The sequence below is a fragment of the Thermobia domestica genome, chromosome 10 (assembly GCF_964235325.1).
Source record: "Thermobia domestica chromosome 10, izTheDome1.hap1.1, whole genome shotgun sequence".
Lineage (NCBI taxonomy): Eukaryota > Metazoa > Arthropoda > Insecta > Zygentoma > Lepismatidae > Thermobia > Thermobia domestica.
Window position 1 is genome coordinate 235,236,500 of NC_137463.1, and position 26,370 is coordinate 235,262,869.

General features: G+C 36.8%; 1 protein-coding gene and 1 long non-coding RNA gene across 4 annotated transcripts in view; both read left to right on the top strand.

Moving 5' to 3' along the window:
• Nucleotides 1-26,370, top strand: part of LOC145663103 (uncharacterized) — a 306,502-nt gene that overhangs the window by 215,318 nt on the left and 64,814 nt on the right. For all 3 annotated transcript variants that reach the window (XM_081729377.1, XM_081729378.1, XM_081729376.1), the window contains exon 2: nt 12,093-12,162. In XM_081729377.1, the coding sequence (XP_081585503.1) occupies nt 12,130-12,162 (33 nt within the window). In that variant the 5' untranslated portion in view covers nt 12,093-12,129. The remainder of the gene's footprint in view (nt 1-12,092; nt 12,163-26,370) is intronic.
• Nucleotides 1-26,370, top strand: part of LOC145663104 (uncharacterized) — a 645,511-nt gene that overhangs the window by 69,048 nt on the left and 550,093 nt on the right. The window lies entirely within an intron of this gene.

The following is a 26,370-nucleotide window of genomic DNA, read 5'->3' on the forward strand; positions in this document are numbered from 1 at the left end:
GGTTGGTCAAATATCCATTCCATTTCTTCGTAAAAACGGTCTTTTATATCGTCATCCGTATCTTCTGTTGGGGCATGTACTGTACGTACATTTAAAACAATATCAGACAAGAATAATAAAAGAAAATCTATCATTAACAAATTCAACCCGCTTAGTTACTGATATAATTCGTTTGTGCACGAAAAACCCTGTTCCTAATTTGTGATTTCTATTTACTTCCCCGTAAAAGAACGTAAAATTTCCGGAATTCACAGTTCCATTTCCTTCCCACCTAATTTTCTGAACTCCTACTAGGTCCATCCTGTATTTCACTAACTCACTCGTTACAGATTTTAACCCGTCTGCCCTATAAAGACTTCTAATATTTCATGTTCCAAATCTTATGTCCATTTTCTTTTGCTGAGGTCGTGCCAAGTTATTAGTCCTGGTCCGAGGCTTCTGAGAATGTTTCTGAACAAGTGTCTTTTTTTTTTTTCCTTTTTATTACAGGATGAGGTTCTTAACCTCAACCAAAGCTCCAAGCTGGAGGACCACTCCTTGTCATCTGTCCGCGACTACTTATTCAGTATATTCGCTGCTAGTCTCTATATCTACAGCCTTCTCCTCGATCCGCAACCTGAGGACACACCATGCCGTGGTGACAGGAACCCACAAAGACAGTTTCATGGCAACACTGAAGTTTTTGAAATACAGAGTGAGGGAAATGTATTGTAGAGAGGAGACTGGACGAGACGTTCAACTTCTTCCTACCGCCTCTAGCCGTCTATGAAGTACACAATAGTTTTTGCGGAAAAATGCGGACAATTGCTGACAGGCAGACAGAGGCAGGGAACTTCCATTTTGAGCAGTTAAAAAAAAAAAAAAGAAATCAAACTTTCACGTTGTGTACACAGGATACTTCTAGTACATTGTGACTATATACTTGTTCCTTTCTCCCCTACTATTTATTCCAAACATGACCTCATTAGTTCCCGTATTCTGCTCGACCCAACAACTAAGTTTATCCATTCTTTTCCACATTAACATTTCAAAAGCTTTCAGTCCATTTTCGTTGCTTTTCAGCAATGATTGTGTTTCTACACCATGTGATAAAATACTCCACCGGAAAACACTTTTATCAGGTTTTTCTTAACTCTTTACTTTAAGATCGACAACATTGGAGTAACTTGAATTAAAATGAAATGTAATATTTGGTTTAACACGGTACGCTTATTCCGAATACCCTGCAGTGTAAATGAAACAGGATCTAGATGTATGTGAATGAACAAAGGAACACAGGTGAGCTGAGAATTTGAAAACAGTCATGTACACAATGTTGTTCATTATATACAACTCCTGAAATCGAACAACGGATTTCTTGTATCACACGCAAGCAATTTACCATTTTGTTAGCACTCTCCCTCTCAGTGATGAGTTCAGGAAAGCATTTACTCTCCCCCGGGACATTCCTCCGATTATCTGCAACCTGAGTTAGCAGTATGTTTACAGTACTATTCTCTGTGTGTTCCTGTTTCGCAGAAAGGGGTACAAATTGGTTTTACACGCTCAACATTGCCATGTTTCGAAGAACAGAAAAATAATCCAATGCGTATGTTCCTGTTTCGCAAAATGAGAAATTTTATTTATTTATTTATTTATTTATTATTTTTTTAAAGATAAGTTTGTAGAAAGCCTGTACTGCACCAGAAGTACGCCAACATTTGTATAACATGATGAGAAATTGATTCCATCGTAGTATTGTTACCACATATACAAAATTGTAAGTAACAAACAAATTATTTCATAAATTATTGAGAAAATTAAGATGATTGGTATATCAGCACACCATAAAATGAAAGAAAATTTTTGTCTGTAAAGTGACAGGAACGAAAAGATAGTGATGGATGGAACATTTAAAATTTGTCCACGTCCATATTCATAGTTATATACATAGCACGGAAAGTATTTCGGACATTTTTCCACTCCTGTTCTGTTTATTGCAAAGCAAAAGTCAGTCATTTTGCACACCCGTGCTTCAGCAAGTCAAGAAAAATGCTGAAAATTGTTGCTTTCAGTTTCGTGTGCAAGAATTTATGACTGACTTTGAACAAGTGGCAATAAACTCTATAAGAGAAACACTCCAGCAAGTGACATTACGCATTTGTTTGTTTCATTTCACCCAATATACAGAAGTATATGGAGAAAGGTACAAGATATTGTGTTGGCTTCGTTTTACAAGGCTGATAATGATATGAGGAAATACGTTAGGAGAGCAGATGACTTCCACTCGTTCTACTTGAAGATATTCCTGATGCATTTCCATATATAGAAGACTATGCACCCAACATCCCAGAAGCACAGGTTTTCCTAGACTATTTGGCGGACCTATGTTGACGAAGTGAATACAACCTTCCACTCTTAAATACAGCAATATTTGAAAGTTTACTTTTTTTATTGGATTGTTATTTGACTCCTCATGTTGTACTAATTATATTCTTATTAATGTTTCGGGTCAATAAGAAATAAATTTGATAACAACACTGAAAAAAAAGCACAAACAATGCAGAGGTTTAGCATTTCAAGTTTAATAGGAAGTAGACTTAAACCATCCCTATATAGATATACAGATTCATTCTACTTTCGAAGCAAGTACAGTCCGAGAATGTGGCTGCTGGAAGCAGGCGATTTAACTTTATGGAGAAGATTGTGAAGACGTTTAGACAGTCATACTCGGGTTCTTAAGAGTAGGTTTAGATGCAGCGAGGTTGATCATACTTTAATGCAGATCTCATTGCATTCATTTGAATATTTGAAATTACCATCCAATGAAGACAAGGTCATATTTAGTCACACTTGTATACTAAATATTTATTAAAGTTCATGCCATTATTGTTCAATGCAAATGCCTTTTTTTTTTTTAATTTATGCGTCGATGTGTTTTTAATTTGTTTTTATTGCAGTACATCACGAGTGTACTTGTGCGATAAGGCTCTATTGCAAGCCGCAGCATCTCTTTGCATTTATGTTGGTGTTTTGTTCCTTTCGCCAAATATTTCTAATATTGAGGTGCTAACAAAATTTCTCATCTGATTCTGATTATGCGAAACAGGAATTGATAAACTTGGTACTGGCCTTGCATACTCATAATGCATTCTGCGAAACAGGAAGCAACCCTGTTTTCACCCACCATCTCTTGAAACTGCCCTCGGGATAAAAAATTCTGAAACCATCACAGTTCCCTCTTCCCCTCACACAACATGCATTAAGATTTCCTCTTTTGTTCTTGTAACTCTGTTTTTTTTATTATTATTATTATTATCACTACGCGTAAGTATTTACGTTGTAAATAGTTCCTGCAGTGAAAAAATGAAAATTAATTGCTCACACAATGTAATATAAACTTGGTAAACAAGTATATCTTTAGGAGATCATAACACGAAGACTGGGATTTGCAGTTGTATAATCATTAATCGTTGGAGCAAAAATCTCCAACATAGAATTCAAAGGGTAAAAACATGAATACATCATCAGGAAACATAGCTTCCTTCTTTGTGCAAAAATTCCGAGAGAATCATTTATTACTAACTAGTAATTTATCAGCTCATTTCCAGAATACCAACAAGACCACCTGCTGAAGATATACAGGTCGTTTGAAACATGAATCTTGTTTGCTTTAAGTAACATACGTTATTAAGTTTAGCTTCCAGTGCCTGGGAACAGAAAATCTGATCTGCTTACAAAGTGCATCCCGTAGGCTTTTGTCCGTATCTCTCACAGCTTTTAATTTTAAAATAACATATTTCTCGTCTATACACCGTTGTGCTTTTTGTGTATCTATTAAAAAGATATCTGAGATATTTCGGGTAGGTTGTTCAGAATTGGGTTGTGCTTATTTAACGCCCCACTGCCCTTTAGCCTAAAGAAGCGATGGGAAATTAATTTAATACTATAATGAAATGAATTGTAAAGGGATAATACGTAAGAACATGACAAAAGCCACGTGGTGTAATAGCCCTTTGTGGACCTCAGCCACTCCATTGTTTAAAACTTTCTCTTCAGCTGGAATTATCGTGCGATCTATGTTGGTAGTCTCAAGGACTTAAATTCCGTCATGGTAAGCTAAACATGATCTAATCTAATCTAAACTAAACTGATCTGGACTAACCTAAACTAGCGTAATCTTACCCAATCTAAAGCTATCTAACGTGTGCTTTAGAAGCTGGCTGTAGAAACCTGCACGAGCCAGGCTTGGGCGGGCCGACACTGATTTCTCTTCAGGTCGGGCCGGGCTGGGGCCCATTAATTGCAATTCTTTAATAATTATTGACTTTCGTTTAATGATAATTGGAATAAAGCCAAACGCTGAAGAAGTGTGCCCGTGAAAATGTTACAAAGAATGCAATAGCTATTTACAGTTTGTGTTGCTTAGTGGCTCCACTTTCACCATAGAGGATTTCAGGCATTGCGCGGTAAATTAAGCTCTGACCTTGACCTTCACTGAACCCAAAATATGACAAGATTGGGTGAGAAAAGTTTTGCCTGTCGCTAAACAATATTGCCATCTTTACTTTATGCTAAAAATCAATTAAGTTAGATTCTTGTTACAGGAAATGGAGTTTTTGTTCTCTCGATGACAGGCAAAGTTCTAGGAGGCAATGGTACCATTCGGGAGGCAAGCGTCAGGTTGTGAACCAGAGTTTAGAAAATGTTTCTGAGGGTTAGGTCAAGTTTAATACTAAATTTTAAGAAAGGTTGGGGCTCGACCTAATTTTTTTTAAAAAACTTATCGGGCCGGGCTCGGGCCGAAAATCTCCGAAACTTTTCGGGCCCGGGCTAGGCCGAGTCTAGGTACATTCGGGCTGGATTGGGCTCGGACCGAAAAATTCGGTCCGTGCAGGTCTCTAGCTGGCGGGTGTTAACGGTTTTTCTATATTTTCAGAGGGAAAATGATAGAACTAGATTGTTTTTGTAAGAGAAAAGTACAGATCAAAGTAACTGAAGTAAATATTTGAAGTTAAAGATCAAATTTTCATGCTACATCAATCATTTTCCTGTTAAACACCTGTAATAGTTTTAGTGGGAAAGTGTATAAATGTATGTTGAATTGCGAAGTTTTGGGGTCTATCCGGCCCCGAACCCCCTGTGTTTATACCCATGGACCTGTATCTAAATATTAATATATCAAAATAAAGTGCAAGCTATCCTATGTTAGCTATAACAGTAGTTCTCAAAGTAGGGTCCACGGAACCTATTTAGGGGATCCGCGACACCTAAAAGTTGAAATAAAATGGAACTCACAGCTGTTATGCAAGAAATATTTTTTCAGTTACTAAAAAGAAAGCAATTAAAAATTATACCTACGTTTGTAAATTTAAATGTTTTTCTACTTGACTAAATTTCTGTCTTGAAGTCGGTCAACCGTTACATAGTACTACTTCAATTGAGAGAAATCCTTTCTTTGTTAGAGTACTTTTTCCAAGAGCAGTTGTACATTAACTGCACGCCTCAGAATTTCATGAATTTCATCTTCAAATGGCGGAAAATTCCCACCACTAACCACCAATTTCAGATTTTCTTTTAAAAGAAAAAAAAGTAAATGTTAGTCATTCCTATGCTTATAAACACCAAGTCTCCCGCCCCAATTCTGAGATTTCTTTAAAAAAAAAAAAAAAAAAAAAAAGATGAACCCCTCTCAAAATATATTCCTAGATCCACCACTGCGAGTAACTCTTGATTCAAATTACGTGCGGTTAATATAGTCTTGGAAGATAGATCGCAACAGAGAAATAAGAACGTTGTTTTGTTTCAATCACTTCGTGAAAAGATTAAAAATACCAAAATACACACACGCAGCATTGGACTTTAACCGCTTTCTTTCCAGCAAAGGTTAGAATAACTCTGAAACAATAACAATTTTTTAAAAAAGATTTAATTAATATATTTTTTAAATACCATGTAAATTTCAGATAGCATTGAAAGGGGGTCCGCGTTATCGGAAAGTTTGAGAACCACTGAGCTATACATCAGTATAGCAACAAAGTTAAGGTAACGAGCAGTAGATCTCACCTAATATTGGTTCCTAAGTCCATAACAACAACTATATTTTCATAACAGGAATGGAACATTTTATTTACCAGTTGAATTCCATGAGTTGATTTAGAGACCCTTCTCTAATTATATGACAAACACAAATTAAAATTAGCATAATAATATAAACGAAATGGCGTGACAAACATCTTGGCATTTGAAGGCGGCGCTCCAAGTTCCCTTTAAATGCTGCTAGCAAATGAGAAGCCAGCAGTATTGCCACGTTTATTTTGCACATATCCACGTCTATTCCCTCTCACCTGATCGTGCTGTAGTTTGTCTGCTTAACCATAGCCACACCTCTTTACCACTTGGCAACGTCGCGTCAGAGCTTGCGTTTTATTCGTTTAGCTGAAATGCCAAGATGTTTGTCACAGGCCTTAATTATTACTTGAGTTCGTTGAGAAGTTAACCTATAATGTCTACTCACGTATACAACACATCAATAATTCTCATTTTAACAATGCTTGTTCACTGGCATTTCTCACTGAAGTACTCAGGTCACACTATTAACATCCACTTTCCTTGACTAAATAGTAATTAAGAGGCCTAAGCACTGTGGAATTAAAATACCACTAATTTTACAGTAATTATGTGATATCTTCAAATAAATAAAAGATAATCGAAATGTGGAGAAAGAGCTTACTAGACAATATTATTTTTACATGAGATACCGTTATCACGAGTCACCTAGTAGCTTTCCGTTTGCAGCTATTTAGAAACGCGAAAATAAATGCCGATTTTCAAAATGGCTGGAAATAGAAAGCAAATAAGTGAGTTGTGATAACGGTGTCTCATATAAAATAATATTGTCTAGGACGCTCTTGTTCCACATTTCGATATCTTTTATCTATTTGAATATATCACATAATTACTGTAAAATTAGTGGTATTTTAATTTCGCCGTGATGGGGCCTCTTACATACATAATATCAATAAAATCATCTTCTCAGAGCTACATAGAGATTTTACAAAAATATATATCTTAGTCTGCATCGAAACACATGCTACAAGCTTCCCCTGAGACCCTGTCTTTACTCTTCGACCATTATTAGAGTTGTGTGATATCCGGATTTGGGTATCGAAAATCGGTTTAAAAATATGTCGAAACTTAATTGATATACCTATCATGTCGAAAAATAATGAAATATAGAAAAACATCGGAAATATTGAAATATAAAAAATACCGGAAGTTTTAAAACATCGATAATGTATTGATAATATCAAAATATTCAAAATATCGAAGTATCGAAATATAAAAAATATAGAAATAATAAAAAATATACAAAATATTAACATATCGAAAAATATTGATACGTGATACTTCATAATATCAATCGATCGATTCGATATATCACACAGCCCTATGAATCATTTGAATATACCTTCTGCATCCCTTAGACCAGTGATTCCCTACTAGTATGACACGCAGTCCCATAGCATGTGTCACGAAATTTTAGAACTTAAAAATCATGAAGTACGTATTTAATAATTATTATTATAGTTCAAATGCATTTGAGACTAACTGTAATAGTCAACTCCTTTAGGTTCGGCAACAATGCTCAGTCAGTAGTGGATCTAGCCGGGTTCGGGGGGCCTAGGCCCTCCCATTTTTTGAGTGACAAAAATAATTTAAGCTATTACTTATATATTTTTGGAAGTTCATAGTAAACTCATGATATACCTATCATAGTCTGGGTTCTGACTGTCTCTCCCCAGTTTTTATCTTCTAGATCCGCCACTGTGCTCAGTATTACACAGCCACTACTTTGTACAAACTTATACGCTTATACTGTTATAATCAGTAGTGTAATTAGGGATGGCTATCGGGCTCAAGCCCTCCACCCCCGAAATAAATTTGTTATATGCAAAACCATTAAAATTTGTCGGCCCATAAGGAAAAATATAAGTGTTTATTCACGTGTTGCACATACCCCCCTCCCCCGAAACAAATTCCTAAATACACCACTTATTATAATATATATACCTATCGATAAAAACCAAACATGTATCACCACGTCTTGCACATTCGAATGGGTCAAATGGGTCGTCAATCAAATAAAAGTTGCCATCCACTGCCTTAAAGTACAGGCTGTGATCAGTCGAAGTTTAGGATGATTTTTCATTTCATTTCCTCCTTTTGAGCTTAACATCCTTTTAGACCTGAGATTGTAGAGAGACGTAATTTAAAGCTTAACGTAGAATCGAAACCATATTTGATTTGACAAGGAATTGAACGAAGACCTACTGCATCAGCTCGAACAGTGCTGACAATTCAGTCATGGAGGAATCTTTGTTTCGTTTATTTAGAGTACTAGGGGAAATAGTATGCCGAAACCCAATAAAATAATGCACGTGAGTTGTTCAGATTTCTCCGATACATTTCACATTTTTTATGTATGAGAAAATCGCTGATCCTCTTGTTCTAACATCATAGTAACACTGTCACTCTCTCTGCAAGACTTGTCTAAAAAGTACTAGATTTACCCTCCAGATGTCAGGGTGAAACCTAACGCTCATCAGTTCCTCTGCATTTATTGCCACCTAGTAACGAAAATTGAAACTATTTCCATTGGGAAAAACTAGTACTTTAAAAAGGTTTCCTTGTGCACTTGAAGTGCAATATTTTAGATTTTTATTCTTTAAAAGTAAATTATAAATTACATTCTGTCATCATTATTGGACTATAGCCATGTGTAACACAAGGACTAAGGGTAGTTTTTTTTTTCTTTAAAAAAATGTAACTGCAGTCTACAACAACGGTCAGTCATTTTAGTGCCAAATCAACCATATATTCGTAACATTTCTTTCTTTTTCTTTTTTTAAAAATTTGAAACCCTTGTCCATATCGAGGCTATATGAGGCATAGACCAACATTTTAAGGTGACATCCGAACGACCATAATAAATTGAAATTTTTAATACTCTGTCACCGGAAATGGAATCAAGGACCAAGTGCCTCAAAGGTACACGCACTAGTGTCTAGATGAGTTCGGATATTTTTATTATTTCTTTGTCTGTGAAAGTTTAGCGCCCCTTTTCAGCACCGAGGCTGTATGAGGTGTGGACCTACAATCTAAGGTGGAATCCGAACCACCATAATACTCTCCCACCGGGAATTGAATCCGGCACACTGTATATCAAAGGCGCACGCGCTGGTCAGTATACCAGCGGGGAAAGCTCAGATATTTGAATTTAAGCTGTATTTCAAATAGCGCTTTCTTGTCCAAGTTTGCAAGGGAAAAAATCATATCTTAAAAAGAGATGTCCGAATTCGCTACTCAAAAACTCAGCCATGCTGAAGCTCAACAATTAAGCGTAAAATGAAATGAAATTTCTAGTTTCATGCAGGGGCGCATCCAGTGGCGTATTGACGATTTTGTTTCGGGGGGGGGGGCTTTGTCTGAAATGTGAAAGTTCTGCAAGATATTTCATATACTTTACTATAGTAAGATTTCGGGGGGGCTTAAGCCCGGAATCCCCCCTAAATACGCCACTGGGCGCACTTATGCGGCGGATGCACCTGGTCCCCGAAACTTCCTAATTCAACATACACTTCCTTAACAAAACTGTAGTTGTTTAGCAGACAAATGACCGATGTAGCATGAAGATTTGATCTTACCCTTTATCTGTACTCTTTCTCTTCTGGCAAAAACAATTTCCATATCAGAAGAGCCCGGACAGAAGATCGAGGACAGAAAGGTCCGAGTCAAAAAGGGCCCCGGATCAAACGGTCCCGTGTCAAAATGGCCCGAGGCAAAAGGGTCCAAAAACTCCGGCCTTTCTGTTCTCACCCTTTTGTCCGGGCCCTTCTAACGTGACACTAATATAAATATAAATATAGTTCTATCATTTTTTTCCTTCTGAAAACATATGTGGAAGTACTTTATAAATACTTATCGCCTTGTCGGGTGCAGAATAATACCCGTTCAACACTACATAGACGTATAGTGACCTATAGTATTGGACCTCTTTCAACAAACATTTGTGGTTGTTTGCGCGCCTGATTTCATGCCCACGATTATGCACAGAGGGTAAGGGAGATTTTGACGATAATAAAGAATAATATAGTGGAGTGAAGAAAGAGGGAGAAAAAGAATCCCGAGAAAACCCATGCGTACAGTGTTTGTCTACCACAAAATTTACTTGGTACAAGCTGGGATCGTTCCAGGGACCTGACGTACCGGAGATGAGCGCCAATTGAGCGTGAGACCAAGCAAATGCACGTTGAGCTTAGCAAATGTATGCTCCATTGGAATTAGAGAATTTTAAGCCCGTTAAGAATAGACGATACTGATAACTAATCGAGGTTAGCGCGCTCAAGACCTATTGAAGAAATTAGCCCAAAGCAGCATTGAAAGTAGCGAACTTAAACCCAACTGAGTGCGAGGTTCTTTGACAGAGGCGGGCAGAATGTAAAATAAACTTCTTTAATTAATCGTAGTAAGTATGGTTTGAAATAAGGTCCATTTAAATTTTAGAATTTTTAAAGTCAGTAATATTACAAACAAATACTGGCAAATGTGCTGCCACAATATGGAGTTTTAAGTAGATTGCTTTTCCAAAATTATTTTATATATTTATCCTGTCTGTCCACGTGTCCGTCCGTCCGTTCAGGAAGCAAGAAATCTCAACAGCTATTTGATACATCAACATCAATTTTGGCCAGATTGAAAATGGAAGGAAATGAAATCTTTCCGTTTAACGTCACACGATTATGCCTTTTTAGGAGAAGGCAAGTGAATGCTGATGGAATAATCGATGGAATGAGAGTGTGGGAGGAAAGGGAATTATCCCGAGAAAACACACTAACACGATGTTGTCTGCCACGAACATACTTGGCCGGGTATCGAAGCAGAGACTTCACGCACCTGAGGTAAGCGCTCAACCACGGAGCCACCGTGCCTCCCCTTGCCTAGATTGTAGAGGGTCAAATGTTATAATCCGTGTTCGTTGCCTAAGGTGATATTCAAACCGGAAGTAGCAGAAATCGATCATTTCCGGTATTTAAGGTTGATCACTGAAGAGCAGAAAGGTACTAGATAGCGAGAAAAAATTTCTGGAATCGATTAAGCGTCCTGCCAATATACATTTCATCTCCATTTGTAATTCTTTACTGAAACCAAAGTGTAAAGAGATGAGACCCTAGATGTAAACCTAATTGTTAAAATAATAATATTATTATTTTATTATTAATAATAATAACATTATTATTATTATTATTATTATTATTATTATTATTATTATTATTATTATTATTATTATTATTATTATTATTATTAAAACTAGAGTGAATAAAGACGTTTTATCAAACCTTTATGTTTTAAAATCTGGTACGACTTTATCGCTTATAATTAGGAACAACATACAACATTCTTAAAATTTGAAATTGGAAAATAGACGCATGCCACATAATGAAACACTAATAGAAAATTAAAAATAATAAATTGTCCGACATTCGTATAGCTCAACATTTTTTATAATTCTTTCGTGTCTAACCTGTTAGTGTACGCACCTTTGGCATGGGAGCCCGGGTTCGATTCTCGGCAGGGACTATGTGGTTCGGATTCTACGTTAAGCTGTAGGTGCACGTCTCATACAGCATCACTGCTGGAAGGGATGTTAAACTGAACATCAAATCAAGTCAACACTTTATATTGAAAGTTCCTAATGCTAGAACAAGACATGGAATTGTGTATATTACTAAGTACAGTAGCGTTATTTTAGATAAACGCTGCGAAGCTATAATTGTAAAATAGAAATCTCAAGAAAATTAACAAAAATATTAGAATAAGTATACTTTGATGTACTTAAACCAAATAACAGTATATATGATAAGAGGTCAAGCTGTAAGTTACATGCTTAATTCGAAGCTGTAAAGCTATAACAAATAAGCGAACGTTAAAAAAAAATACATCTGAATGTACTAATTTCTCAATTTGACAAAATGCTGTATTTGGCTGATCAATGTTCTAGCACTATATATAAAGCTATTTATTTATACGTATATTTCCTTTTATTTCTTTAGGTAAGCCATTATGTAGGAATTGTTTCTTCCAATGTGAATGCTGCTAGAAGAGGAATATGTTTCATTCAAGGTACGTTTATACACTATCATCAACACAGTATGTGCTACAGGTCTGCACGGGCCGGAATTTTTAGCCGGGCCCGTACCGGCCCGCAATATGTTTTAGGCCCGACCCGAGTCCGAAATATGTTTTAGGTTTTAGATCCGAGCTGCCTGAACTCGTGTACTAACCAATGAGCCCGAAATAAGCCCTAATTACAGAAACTTAATAATTAACGCAAAATTGTATTTTTATTTACAACAACTAGAGATTTAATTTTGCAGTTTACTCTGCATGATTCGGAGAGAATAACGAAATAAAGGTTTTCATTTACACTTACTAACTATATGAATTCTCTAAAGAAAATGGTCATTTATATAAATTCCGTCTCCCTTAGCCTCGGTTCATAATCGTGATACGTTAAACTAAATATTTTATTTCATTTATATAAATTCTCATGAAATGGAAACATGAATACTCCAAATATTTTTTTGTAAAAAGATGTCAATGTGTGTAAATTCTTATGCAAATGGATGTGTACTGAACTCACTCAGATAATCCTCAAAGCAGTCATTGTCGATTGCTGTGAAGAAAAAGAATCGAAACCACACTCGAGCTGTTCAAACATTTTATAAGCATGTTTATTTCTGTTATTTTTAGTTTTTCTCTCCACTACACAGTTAGTTCTACTCTCAATTGCACAATGATAATCAGATTTTTATTGTGAGTGTCTCAAGTTACAAATTTAGATGTGCTTTAAAAGTTCTCCAGAAGGAACGGTCCTATAAATATCGTTGTACCATATATTTACAAAGTTATGGTTGTGTATTTAAAAATTTACCGCCGAAGAGATCCATGCTTTGTAGGCCCGAACCCGTGCAGACCTCTTGTATGTTCCAGTATTCCAATGTGGTCGTGTAAATAATTTAAATTAATTAAGAAACTACTATCACGTAAAAGGTCTTAGAAAGGTCGAAAAGTATAGTGGATAATAGGAAATCTATGACACCGAAAGCTTGTATGAAATTATTTCTGATAGAAAAAACATGAAATGTATTATACACTGTGCATATGTATACGCCATCATGTATATATGTATACGCCATCATGTATATATGTATACGCCAAGTATATGGCATGTGTCATATCTCAGCTAAAGCCCTTTGAGATTTGTTGGATTGGTAAATCCATAACTTGAGAACGAATGTTAAATCAAGATTGAGTAAAACGACCTAGTGATTGATTATTTTAAACCTTTAATAGCACTTACGTACCAATGAATATCTTTACTCTAATCCGCTTTTTATATTATTCCAATAAATTTTCGACGGCTTATTATATTTTGTGCACCCATGTCATTCTATGTTTTCAGACTCTAAACAACAGATGCATTCAAGAAGCGCCATAGAACACACAATCGAAGTTTCTTCAAATTAGGATAAGTACTATGAAGTTATTGTGAAACAATGGATGGTGTTTAGAATATAAAATCACGCATACGCTTCTAAAATTTATTGTTATGAGCACTCCAGAGTTCTACGACTACAAATATGGAATAAAACCAAGCCACTTGATGTGACAGGCCCTTGTGGGTGTGGGTCTGAGCCCTTCCAACGCTGTCGGTTAGCAAAAGGTTGAACTACGTTCAACCTAGCAATTTACACCTAATCAGTGCTGTGTCGCCCAGTTTCTAAGAGGCGTATCGGGAGATTTCTAGACCTTGTGGTAATCATGTCTTTTACTCGCGTGACCCCCCAGTTTGCCTCACGACGCTGGGTGAACGCCGAAAATTGGGAAGCATCGGCCTGGAATCGAATCTGGGACCACGCGGATGGTGAGTCCAACGCTCCAACCACTGGACTATGGTTTGTCCTTACAAATATACTTGAGTTGAGTTGAGTTGATTTTAGTTTAGCGTCCCTTTCAGCAGCGAGGCTATATGAGAAGTGGACCTACTGATTAACGTGGAATCCGAACCACATGAGCTCCCGCCGGGAATCGAACCCGGGTCTCCCACGCCAAAGGCGCGTACGCTAACCGCTTAGCCACGGATGAGCTCACAAATATACTTGAAATGTAAGAAGAAAATACTGTTTACTTTACTTTTTAGTGCTGTTTTATTCTCAAGGAAATTATTTTTCTGAAAATTTCTTCATGTTTTTATGTCTTCATAGCTTCTATGTAGACAGGAATTTATTTCAGGAGGGTTCCAAAGCTTTACGTGCGGTTCAAATTCAATATAAGGATAAATTATATTATAAATTATTTATAAAATCACCTCTAAATATGCCCCTACGTCTATGTATCATCTTCTCCTTCTCAGGTCAACAATCTTTCAATTTTCAGAATCTCTGATATTAATAGTGATACTTCTAATAACGTTTAAATCCAAATTTTGTCCTCACTAGTACTCCTGAGGACATGGGAAATTGTGACATATAAAACATAATTGAAAATGATCGGTATTATTGTTGAATTCATAGTTTTGGGGGTTACTAAGTTGATTCGTAACAGTTTTGGTGCCTTTTGAGTTCAAGGTCAGTTCCCAGTTGGGATAAGACCCTTTAGCACTCCTAACGGAGAAGACACATAAAATAATCGAAACCGACTTTTATTAGTGTGGAATTCATAGTTTTTGAGCTTGTTGAGATGAATAGTGACACTCTTGATGTCCTTCAAGCCCTAATTCATCCCTCATGCATATCCAGATTCAATATACATTTGTACACTTTCTCAATAAAACTATACTTTTTTTTTAACAGGGGAGCTCCTCCGTGGCTAAGCGGTTAGCGTACGCGCCTTTGGCGTGGAAGAGCCGGGTTCGATTTCCGGCGGGAGCTCATGTGGTTCGGATTCCACGTTAATCAGTAGGTCCCGTCTCATATAACCTCGCTGCTGAAAGGGACGTTAAACTCAAAATCAACTCAACTTGTTTAATAGGGAAATGATTGATGTAGCATGAAATGTTGATGTTACACTTCATCTATACTCTTTCTCTTATAAAAACAACCTAATTCTATATTTTTTTTTCTGGAAATAAAGGAGGAATTATTTTTCAATTAATTATCGTCTTTCCGTGTGCAGACTAATACCCGTTCAATACTACTTAGACATAGTGACTTGTAGTATCGGTCCCCATAAGCTTGGACCCCTCCCAGCAAAAAATTCTGGGTGGACGCCTGGATGCTAGGTACCATTCTAAAAAAAATAATATTTGGTCCCGAGGAAACAATAACAACTGTTCCTCTCAAGATTAGCTTCTCGAAGAACGAAGTCTCCTCTCTTAAAATAATCTCTTTCAGAAAAAAAATAATCAAAAGAATGTAAGACCATATCATTTTCCCTTCCATCTCGTGCCCACATTTTTCAAATTTCTGACAGAACTTTCGGCGCTACTCTCAGTGGGTCACACGTCTAGAAATAGATAACTTGTATAAACAGGGAAGAACTGTATTTAACATTTTATTATATCATTAAAATAATTACAAAGTAACAATATCATAGTGCAAACACCCTCGAACAGTAGTTATTAATGTAGTTATACTCAATGCCAGTGCTTAACAATGTATGTTCATTGAAGATTCAGTTAGATTAGATTAGAAATTAGGCTTGTTGGCTGCCGTTCGAGATGTTGAATGGCACGGCCTGTTTCAAAATTGATTTTAGCTTGTTTATTAAAGACCCTAAGGCAAAAATTTAAAAGTCTCGTATAAAGTCAAAACTATAAAATTTCGCAACACGCCGGTTGGGAAACCTTGTGTAATTTGGTTACAATTCATTATAAAAACACAACAAAGAATCACTATTAAGACATCCTTGTGTATTCCGTATATATAGTGTACGGATTGTTCTTTTGTTGGTGTGGGAGGAGCAAGATAGTTCAGTGGTAGAGCGTTTATCTCGGAAGCATAGGGTCCCGGGTTCTTTCTCAGACCCAGTAAGTTGGTGGTCATGGGTTTTCTTCGGGTGCTCTTGTTTCCTTCCATATTCTCATTCCACCAATTCTTCCATCATCATCACTTATCTTAATCATCTGTTTCCCTTAGATTAACTGGTATAACGTCTGACGTTAAACTGAAAGATTTTATTTCATTAATTTTTTCTTTTAAAAAGTTTGTATAATGGAGAATTGAGATAAAAGAATACACGAAAAGATAATAGTAATCTTATATACGAGATGTAACACACACACACACACACACAGAGACTAAATGTGTAACTTGAAAAAAGAGTGGAGTTGGCAACAACTATTTTGGTGACGTCATCCCACTCACCTCTTCTATCCATGCGGCCAGTTTCGACTTAACCGATCACACCAGTTGGGAGTACTGCGTCATTGAGTGAACACGTGCAACTGCATTCTGCCGGAAAAATGTCTTAAGTAAAAACCGAACAGCGAATCAACATTAAGTTTCTTGTGAAACTTAAGAAATCATCTACGGAAACATTTCAAATGTTAACCGAGGCTTATGGAGATGAAATTTTGTCTCGTGCACGTGTGTTTCAATGGCATAAACGGTTTTCAGGAAGAAGGGACAGTGTGGAAGATGATTAACGTGCTGAGCGCCCAAGGTCAGCGATTACAGACCAAAACATTGGCAAAGTTCGTGATGTGATCCGTGGTGACCGAAGATTAAGTCTCTATGGAGTGGTGGAGTTGGTTAGTTTGGATAGGGAAGCTGTTCGACGTATTTTAACTGACGAATTACACATGAGGAAGATTTGTGCGAAGATTGTTCCAAAAGTTCTGTCCGACAACCAAAAACAGTGCCGTAAAGACGTGTGTGTGTGTGGACATGTTAGAACGCATTGCAAATTACACAAATTTATTGGAATCTGTTGTTAACATGTGATGAGACATGGATTTTTACCTATGACCCAGAAAATAAGCGACAGTCGATGCACTGGAAATCTCCAGGATCCTCAAGACCCCCCCAAAAAAGCACGCATCTCAAAATCAAAATTCAAGGCAATGTTAATTGTCTTCTTCGACATTAATGGAATTCTAATGATTGTGTGGGTTCCCACTGGTCAGACTGTTAATCAACACTACTACTACATCGAAGTACTAAAAAGACTGTTAAAAAATTAGGGGAAAAGGCCAGAATTATGGGGTGATGGATGACTGTTGAACTAGGACAATGCTGTCTTACACGGTACCATCTGTCAAGCAGTTTCTGACCAGCAAAAACATTACTGTCATGGGACATCCTCCTTATTCACCTGATTTGGCTCCTTGTGACTTTTTTTTATTTCCTGAAGTTAAATCTTGCTTAAAGGGAACCCATTTTACCTCAGTTGAAGAGGTTCAGGCAAAAACGGAGAATCTCCTGAAGAGTCTTCTAAAAACCTCGTTCCAGAACTGTTACCAGCAATGCCAGCACCGAATGCAGAAGTTTTTGAATGCTGAATGGGACTACTTTGAAGGTGATAATGCCAGCGAAAACTGATTTTGTAAGTACAATGATTTATTGGAACAGTATTGTTGTTTTTTGTTTCACACCTCGTGTATATCAGAAGTGCTGGGTCCAGAGTTTTAAGTTTTTCATGAACACTGCTCAACTGCTGACAGTGCACAGTTACATTGATGCTCTAATCTGCTGGTAGCAGTTCACGATGCCGCGAGCAGTCCACCAAACACACAGGAGGACCTTCTTCTGGTGCAGTGCTGGTTTCGACTGTGTCGGAACCGGTTCATGGGTTGCTAAGCAATGATAACGGCGCCATGGAGCTTCGTATAGAACCTACTTCTCATCGCTTCGTATATCAACACCCTATCTAGAAATGGCTTCTTCTTCAGACGAGACAGCAAAGAAACAACAGATGGCTGCTTGCGTTGCCTTCTGGTCCGGAGTCAAATCATGTGGGATCCATCGACCCAACTTGTAGTGCTTTCCAAGTTGATGGAGGTGCTGCCGAATGGTTTCTCCACCCACGCAGAATTGTAGTCCCAGTTTCTCATATGTCTGACCAGTGTTCGCCTCAATTGTTGCCTGAATATCTTTATTTTGTACATGTGTTGATCTTCCGGCACGTGGTGCGTCTTCGAGTGTTCCATCACCGTCCTTAAACTTGTTAAATCACCACTGCACTGTCCGCGTAGTCACGATACCCTCACCAAAGGCCTGGTATATCTTCCGCCCCGCTGCAGCGTCGTTTGACCCCAGTTTGAACTTGTACAGCATACATGCCCTTATGACGCTCTGTGGAGGTCCCCATGTTCACTCTGCCCTTACGCAAGTTCACCGTGTAACTGAACTACCACAACCAGGTAGTATGTTGGATATACCCACACCAACAAATCACATTCGCCTTATCTCCATTCGCAATCTCACGGTGTGAGGGCCAATTGAACACAGACCTCCACAAAAAGCGACAGAACTTGCTTGGTTGCCTTTTAATATCGAGTCTTAGTTCCTTCCAAAACGATATTTTATGAGCAACCCTGAATGTAGATTTACTTTACAATGGTTGTTACAGTTGTTATGGCTATAAATACAGTTTTTCTTTTCTTGCCAAATATCTAGACTATAGGCTATTTAGGATTTTACTTGGGCAACAAAACGGTAGTTCGGTAGTTATAATTGAACATAACCTCTACGGTTACCTGCAAAAATGAAAATAAAATATTTCCTTCTTGGAAGGTGAGCTACTTGTAGAGAAGACAAATAGACAAACTTTTAATTTTAATGTTAGTTATTGAAGTGCAATCAATCATGAATATTTTCTCAAACAGTGCCTCAAGAGTAATTAGAAACAATTTAGTTGAAAAAGCATTCTATAACTCATTGAATGAAACGGTTCTTTTGAAGACACGTTTTTGCTTCTAATTCGCATCTGACGTTATCAGTAAATCCGTTCGAAGTGCACATAGATCATCGTTTAATAAACAGGTTTCTCTTTACAAGTAACCTTGATATTTTTGGCTTCGCATCAAGAACTGAAAATTGTATACTCGTTTTCAAGTAGGTATAATTGTCACAAGCCATTTGGAAATACTTAACAACAAATTAAAAATTTTAGATGCTTATACTACAGTATTTCACAGAAAATTAAAATATGTCTGAATTTCAATCCAAAAATAATTATCAATGATCATTGTTAACACATCACCACCATCATAATAGGTATTCTGCCATTATTGATAGATCACTTGCCGCTACTGAGAAGTTTCCATTCTCCACTGTCTTCCGCTAACCTCTTCGTTTTCATGTACAATTTCTCTGTTTTGATATAGTCCATTAATTGTAATCTTCTTTGTCTCCTCCCTCTGTTTCCTGCCTTCACACCCTCTAGTACGTCCCTCATTATACACTTCGTTCTTAGCCAATGTCCCATCCAGTTTCTCTTCCTCTTCTTAATAATATCTAAGTTTTTTTTCTTTTTGCTCCCACCATTTCTAACACTCCCTCATTCGTTTACCGCTCGACCCAGCTAATTCTTACCATTCTTCTCATCATTCCCATTTCGACAGCTTTCAGTCGTTTTTCAGCATTTTTGTGCAATGTCCATGTTTCTGACCCATACAGTACAATACTCCAAACGAAGCATTTTATGAGATTGCTTGTTAACTTTTTACTCAACGTCCCACAAACCAGACTTTTCTTCTTCCTAAAGGCTTCTTTCACCATTCCTATGCTTGCTTTTGTCCCACGTTCGCACTTCATATCATCACTGTTAATTCTGCCCAGATACCGAAACCACAAGTGTGATTTATGCCCTTTAAAAATAAGATATACATATACATATGCCATATTTTTTTTCTCTAAAGCGGACACAAAAGTTTAACATTTTTTCAGTACAATAGTACAGCATTGGAGCACAAGGTTCACTGGTAGAGCGCTCACCTCTGATGCGGTCGATTCCTATTACAGGGCGCAAAATTTCCGGTCGCCAGGTCGCCATTGGCGACTAGAAATTTAGAGCTGGCGAACAGTGTTCAGTAGGAATGATTTCTGCCTAAACTCATGCGGTTGCGCAGTTTCAGTGAAAAAGTGAACTTTGTCTTAGCAGAGGGGGCAGAATATAAACTTGTTTTCTTCATTGATGTTGAATCAGACACTGAAAAAGATTTACAGTGAAAACTTCATTACGAGTTTGCCAAATTTGCTTCCAATTTTCACACTCTGTTTAGTTTTACTTATGAGTACTGCTTCATGCCATGTAACGTTGGTTCCTGTCACCACGGCATGGCGCGTCCTCAGGTTGCGGATCGAGGATAAGGCCTCTAGATATATCGGTTAGCTTGGGGGTTTGGGTAAGGCTAACAACCTCATCCTGTAAAAAAAAAAAAAAAAAAAAAAAAAAAAAAAGCCCACTTGTTCACAAACATTTACAAAAGCCTCGGACAAGGACTGATAACTTGGCACGACCTCAGCAAAAGAAAATGGACATGAGATTTGGAACATGGAATATTAGAAGTCTTTATAGTCTTATAGGGCTTTAAAATCCGTAACGAGTGAGTTAGAGAAATACAGGATGGACCCAATAGAAGTTTAGGAAGTTAGGTAGGAAGGAAATGGATCTGTGAATTCCTGAAAATTTACGTTCTTTTACGGTGAAGGAAATAAAAATCACCAGTTAGGAACAGAGTTTTTCGTTCACAAACGAATATTACCAGCAATTAAACGGGTTGAATTTGTCACTGACAGACTTTCTTTTACTCTTAAGAGACGGTGGTGTGATATTATTGTTTTAAATGTACATGCCCCAACTGAAGATAATATTGACGATATAAAAGACAGTTTTTACGAAGAAGTGGAACGGATATTCGACCAACTCCCGCGATACCATATGAAAATTCTATTAGGGGATTTCAATGCGAAGGTAGGACGAGAGGATATTTTCAAACCGATTATAGGGAACGAAAGTCTGCATAAGGAAAGTAATGACAACGGTATCATACTCGTGAACTTTGTAACATCCAAAATCCTAATCGTGAAGAGCACAAATTCCCACATCGCGACGTTCATAAGTACAGTTGGGCATCATCAGACGGAGAAACACACAATCAAATTGATCACGTTTTAGTAGATAGAAGAAGGCAATCTAGCATAATTGATGTCCGGTCATTTAGATTGTGATACTGATCACTACCTGGTAGCAGCGATAATACGAGAGAGATTATCGTTGAATAAAGGTAATATTCAATGTCCGAAAATGGAGAGATTTAATTTAAAGAAATTATAAAAGAGCCAGGTAAGAGAGAAATACCAGATTGAAGTTTCGAATAGATTCTCGGCTTTAGAAGATTCGGAGTGCACTAGTGTTGAGGATACTTGGATTGAAATTAGAGATAGCATTAAAAGTTCAGCAAAAGAAAAATTGGGACACGCAGAAATACGTAGGAAGAAACCATGGTTCGACCAGGAATGCATTAAACTAGCAGAGAATAGAAAAGAGGCAAAATCCGAATGAAATAACTACAAAATTTCGCAAATATCAGGCAGGAAACTTCCAAAACTTTTAGAAGAAAGAAACGCAATTTTTTGAAAGCTAAAATTAAGGAACTTCAAGATGACAGTAAAAATAAAAATATTTGGCGTATGTATAAGGGGATCAGCGAATTTAAGAAAGGCTATCAACCTCGTGCTTATATATTAAAGAAAGCTGACGGAACAGTTCTCACTGATACGAATAGCATCTTAAATGGATGGAAAGATTTCTTTCACGATTTTCTGAACACGCAGCCAAAAACTAATGTGCGTGGTGAAAAGGAGATACATACCACAGAACCGTATATTCCAAAACCCAACCGAATAGAATTAGAAACCGCTATAAAGAAATTAAAGAAACACAAATCTCCGGATGTAGATGAAATTTCGGCTGAGTTAATTTTAGCTGGAGGCGAAAAATTGTGTAACAAGATACACAAACTCATTCTCCTTATCTGAACTAAAACAAGGAAAATTGCCACAACAGTGGAAAGAATTAATCATTGTTCCAATTCACAAGAAAGGCAACAAAACTGACTATAATAATTATCGAGGCATCTCACTTCTGTCAACATCCTATAAAATCCTTTCAAATATTCTATTAGCAAGATTGACCCCATACGCAGATGAAATTATTGGAGATTATCAGTGCGGATTTAGACGAAATCGATCAACTATCGACCAAATATTTACTATTCGCCAAATACTCGAAAAAAAAGTGGGAATACAATACCCCGGTACATCAACTATTTATTGATTTTAGAAAGGCGTACGACTCGGTTAGGAGAGAAACATTATAGAACGTTCTTACGGAACTTATAATACCGAGAAAGCTAATTAGATTAATTAATTATGTTTAAATGAATTCCAAAGTAAAGTCCGGGTAGAATAATTTTTGTCCACGAGCTTTCACGTCGAAAATGGCCTGAAACAAGGAAATGCGTTGTCACCATTATTATTTAACTATGTGCTGGAATACTCCATAAGGAAAATCAAAGATAGCAACCAGGGCCTAGAGTTGAACGGTATTCACCAGGTTATGGCATATGCTGATGATGTAAATTTAATAGGGGATGATAGGAGAACAATAGAAAGAAATGCAGAGATCTTATTAAACGCTTGCAGGGACATGGGTTTAGAAGTAAATACAGAGAAAACTAAATATATGGAAGTGCATCGGGACCGTAATACGGCAAATTATGGATGCGTTAAAATATTAAATAATACTTTTAATAAAGTGAATACTTTCAAATATCTAGGATCAATATTAACAGACGAAAATCATATTCACGAAGAAATTAAATGTCGACTAAAAGCAGGGAATTCGTGTTACTATTCGGTTCAAAATCTCTTGTAGTCTCTAATTCTGTCGAGGAATTTGAAGCTTAAAATATATAAAACGATAATCATGCCTGTTGTTCTGTATGGTTGCGAAACATGGTCGCTTACTCTGAGGGAAGAACATAGACTGAAAGTATTTGAGAACAAGATCCTGAGACGAATATTCGGACCCAAGAGGAACGGGAATGAGGAATGGTGGAAACTTCATAACGAAGAGCTACATAATTTATACATGATACGGTTTAGCAAACATTGTTAGGGTCGTCAAGTCTAGAAGGCTTAGCTGGTCGGCTCATGTAGCTAGAATGGAAGAAAGTAGAAATGCTTTCAAAGTCTTGACTGGAAGACCAATCGGAAAACGACCATTAGGAAGACCTAGGCGTAGATGGGAGGACAATATTAAGATGGATCTCGCAGAGATTGGAATACAAAGTAGAAAGTGGATCCAATTGGCTAAGGATAGAAGTCAGTGGAGAGCTTTTGTGAACGCGGCATTGAACCACCGGATTCCATAGGTTATAGAGTTACTTAGTTAGTTAGTACTACTTCATGTGAGAGAGGCTTCACCAGTCCCAATAGAGTTAAGATTGCATACAGGAATTCACTGAAGACTGGCCCATTGGATGATTTGCTGACAATTTCAATCAATGGCCCTTCACTTGAGGACTTTGATCGGAAAACTGGAATCGACAACTGGTACTTTAGTGCAGAGAGAGAGCGTTACACGTGAAGTTTTAAGGTAAGATATTTTTTAAACATATATATGAATGTGTCCAATTCAAAATTGATGATCTTGAATCTAATTGTCTGTTTTGAAATTCTATGCCCTGATGTAATCTCTTTCTTGGTCAAACCAAAAGCCGTATGTGTGTGTGTTGGGGGAGGGGGCTCTCATAATTTATACGTCAGAGATCCTGGCGACTATCACTTTTGGATTGGCGAGTGCTTCTGACTTTGAAATTTTGCGCCCTGCCCTATTCGATACCAGGCCATGTATAATTGTCATGGACAATATCCTGTTCGTGCTTTTTCTCGGAATTCTCCTGTTTCCTCTCACATTTTCATTCCACCGATTCTATCATAATCATAACTTTCATTCACCACGTGATTCCTTTAGTTAAAAGGGCATATCCATGGGACTTTAAATAAAAGAATGGAAACCAGAACTAAGAAGAGTTCCTAAAGAATCTGCTAACCAAAGAGCTCCTCACAGAGGAAATGAGTTTCAACTAGTATATGACAGTGGTCGAAGTGATACGGTATGCGGTGGTATAGCCATACCGCCTACGGTTTTTCAGTGATTAAGGCATACCGTCTCTGGTTTTTCAATGATTAGAACATACAGTCACTGGAAAGTAGATAATAAATACCTTTAATAAATACATTTTTATATATAGTAATTGTCGAATAGCTTTGCACGTAAAAAGATTTCATTTCTTATGTAGAAATAATTTCTAAGTTGACAAGACCGATATTTTTGTTTATATTTTTCCTACCTTTTGTTTTTAAAATGAGGCGTCTTCATAGAAGTTACCTAGTTTATATTTTGATGTGTCATATTGAATTGTTTCTTTTTTATGTATGTGTATGTGTCCTGTTCTATTAATGCATATAAATGTCGTGTTTTGAACATGGGCGGATTTAAGGGTTGTCTGCAGTGGGGCGGATCTTCCGGGGGTTTGGAATACCCCAAAGTCGAGTGAAAGGACCGGGAGTTTTCCCGCAGGATATTGTTAATATCCTAATTTAGTTAGTGAGCATTTTCGTGTATAATTCTCTATAATACAACATAAGGGGATATTTTTCATTTTTTTTTTCAGAAAGCTGTTGGCGGGGAATCAAAGTCTTTCCATATTACTCATCCCCTGTTAGTACAGAGAAGCTCTGCAATAGTTTTCAGTCATTATGTAAATAGAAATGCAATCTTTCAGGCAATATACCCTCACTGCATTTCAACATTTAGATAGCCGGTATGTCGAGTCAAAATCCTAATTAAACATACCGTCTCAGCATTTTTTCCACTTCAAACACTGGACTATACAGGAATCATGGACACTAAAATCATTGTTGTGTTATAGATCACACAAATAAACCCTCGGAGCGCTAAAATGAGTCAAAATTAACCCGGATACTTACTTTTTGCATATTAAATAGTTTATTATTATTATTATTATTATTATTATTATTATTATTATTATTATTATTATTATTATTATTATTATTATTATTATTATTATTAAATATTCTACATGTCGGCAGGTTATGGAGCTAATACAAGAGAACATTTTTAGTCCTTTAGGTTTAGTTGAAAATATTTCTTGTGCGTTTCTTCATCTTCAGTTTCCTCCTTTTACTGCCAGTTTTCCTCCTTTATCTTCTGTTTTTCAATTCATCAATCGTGTTCTTCTTCCTATTCCTCGCTCTCCTTCCATCTTTCCCTCTGCAGTGTTATGAAGAAGTCAATTTTTTTTCGCAAGATCTGTCAATTTCAATTGACTTTCCTACAGAAGAACTTGGATAAAACTATCCTCTTCTTTCCTACCCTTTTAAAAAATATATTTGTTTGTTTACTCTCTCCGTCCATTTTATCTCCTCCATTTTCTTCCAGCATCATATTTCGAAGCTCTATAAATACTTCTCTAACTTTCGTAATGTCCAAGTCCGAACATGCAGTCCAATACTCCATATACAGCATTTGACCAGTTTCTTCCTTGGTCCAATATTGAGATTTTCACTCCAGGGCCTATATACCAGTGCATATTGCAGCGTCCTGTTAGATTAATGCATTTTTAAAATATGTATAGGAACTAGTAAGGAAAAAGGTAGACATATCACGTAATAAATAAAAAGGAATGCATACGACGTGCATGGCAAATAAAAATTTAACAATTCTATTTTAAGATGAACACAATATTTGTTAGTATTGCTTAGTGGAATTGCTAGAATATTACATTAAATAATTAGATGTTCTTTCAGTTACATGACTTTTTTCAACAGAAACATAATGTAGATAAGGAATAAAAATTTACTGTTATCATTGGATGAAACCTTTACAATATTCACAGTACTTTTATCCAATCATTTATATTCCTTCATCCATCACTACCTCGAAAAAGTAAAAATACCTTACAATAAGACATTTATATATGTTTGTCAATAAAGCACCACAAAACATCAAAACTAACAACACACAAAACATACAAACAAAGCATTCAAATGGCACCATTTGCATGTGTCACGATCCATAATTTCGGCAGAAATTTGAATTTTTTCCTTGAAAATTTTAAGAAAATGATCTTTAAAAAAATAGGTGCATCTACTTAGACTCCAAGTTGAAGTAGTGTTCGAAAGGTACTCTCTGTCAGAAAAGAAATATCTCATTTTTAAGTCTGGCATTCCTGTGCTCTAACCGTGAAGAATATGAGAATTAAATCAATCAAAAGTGTAGAAAAGGGTAAGGAGA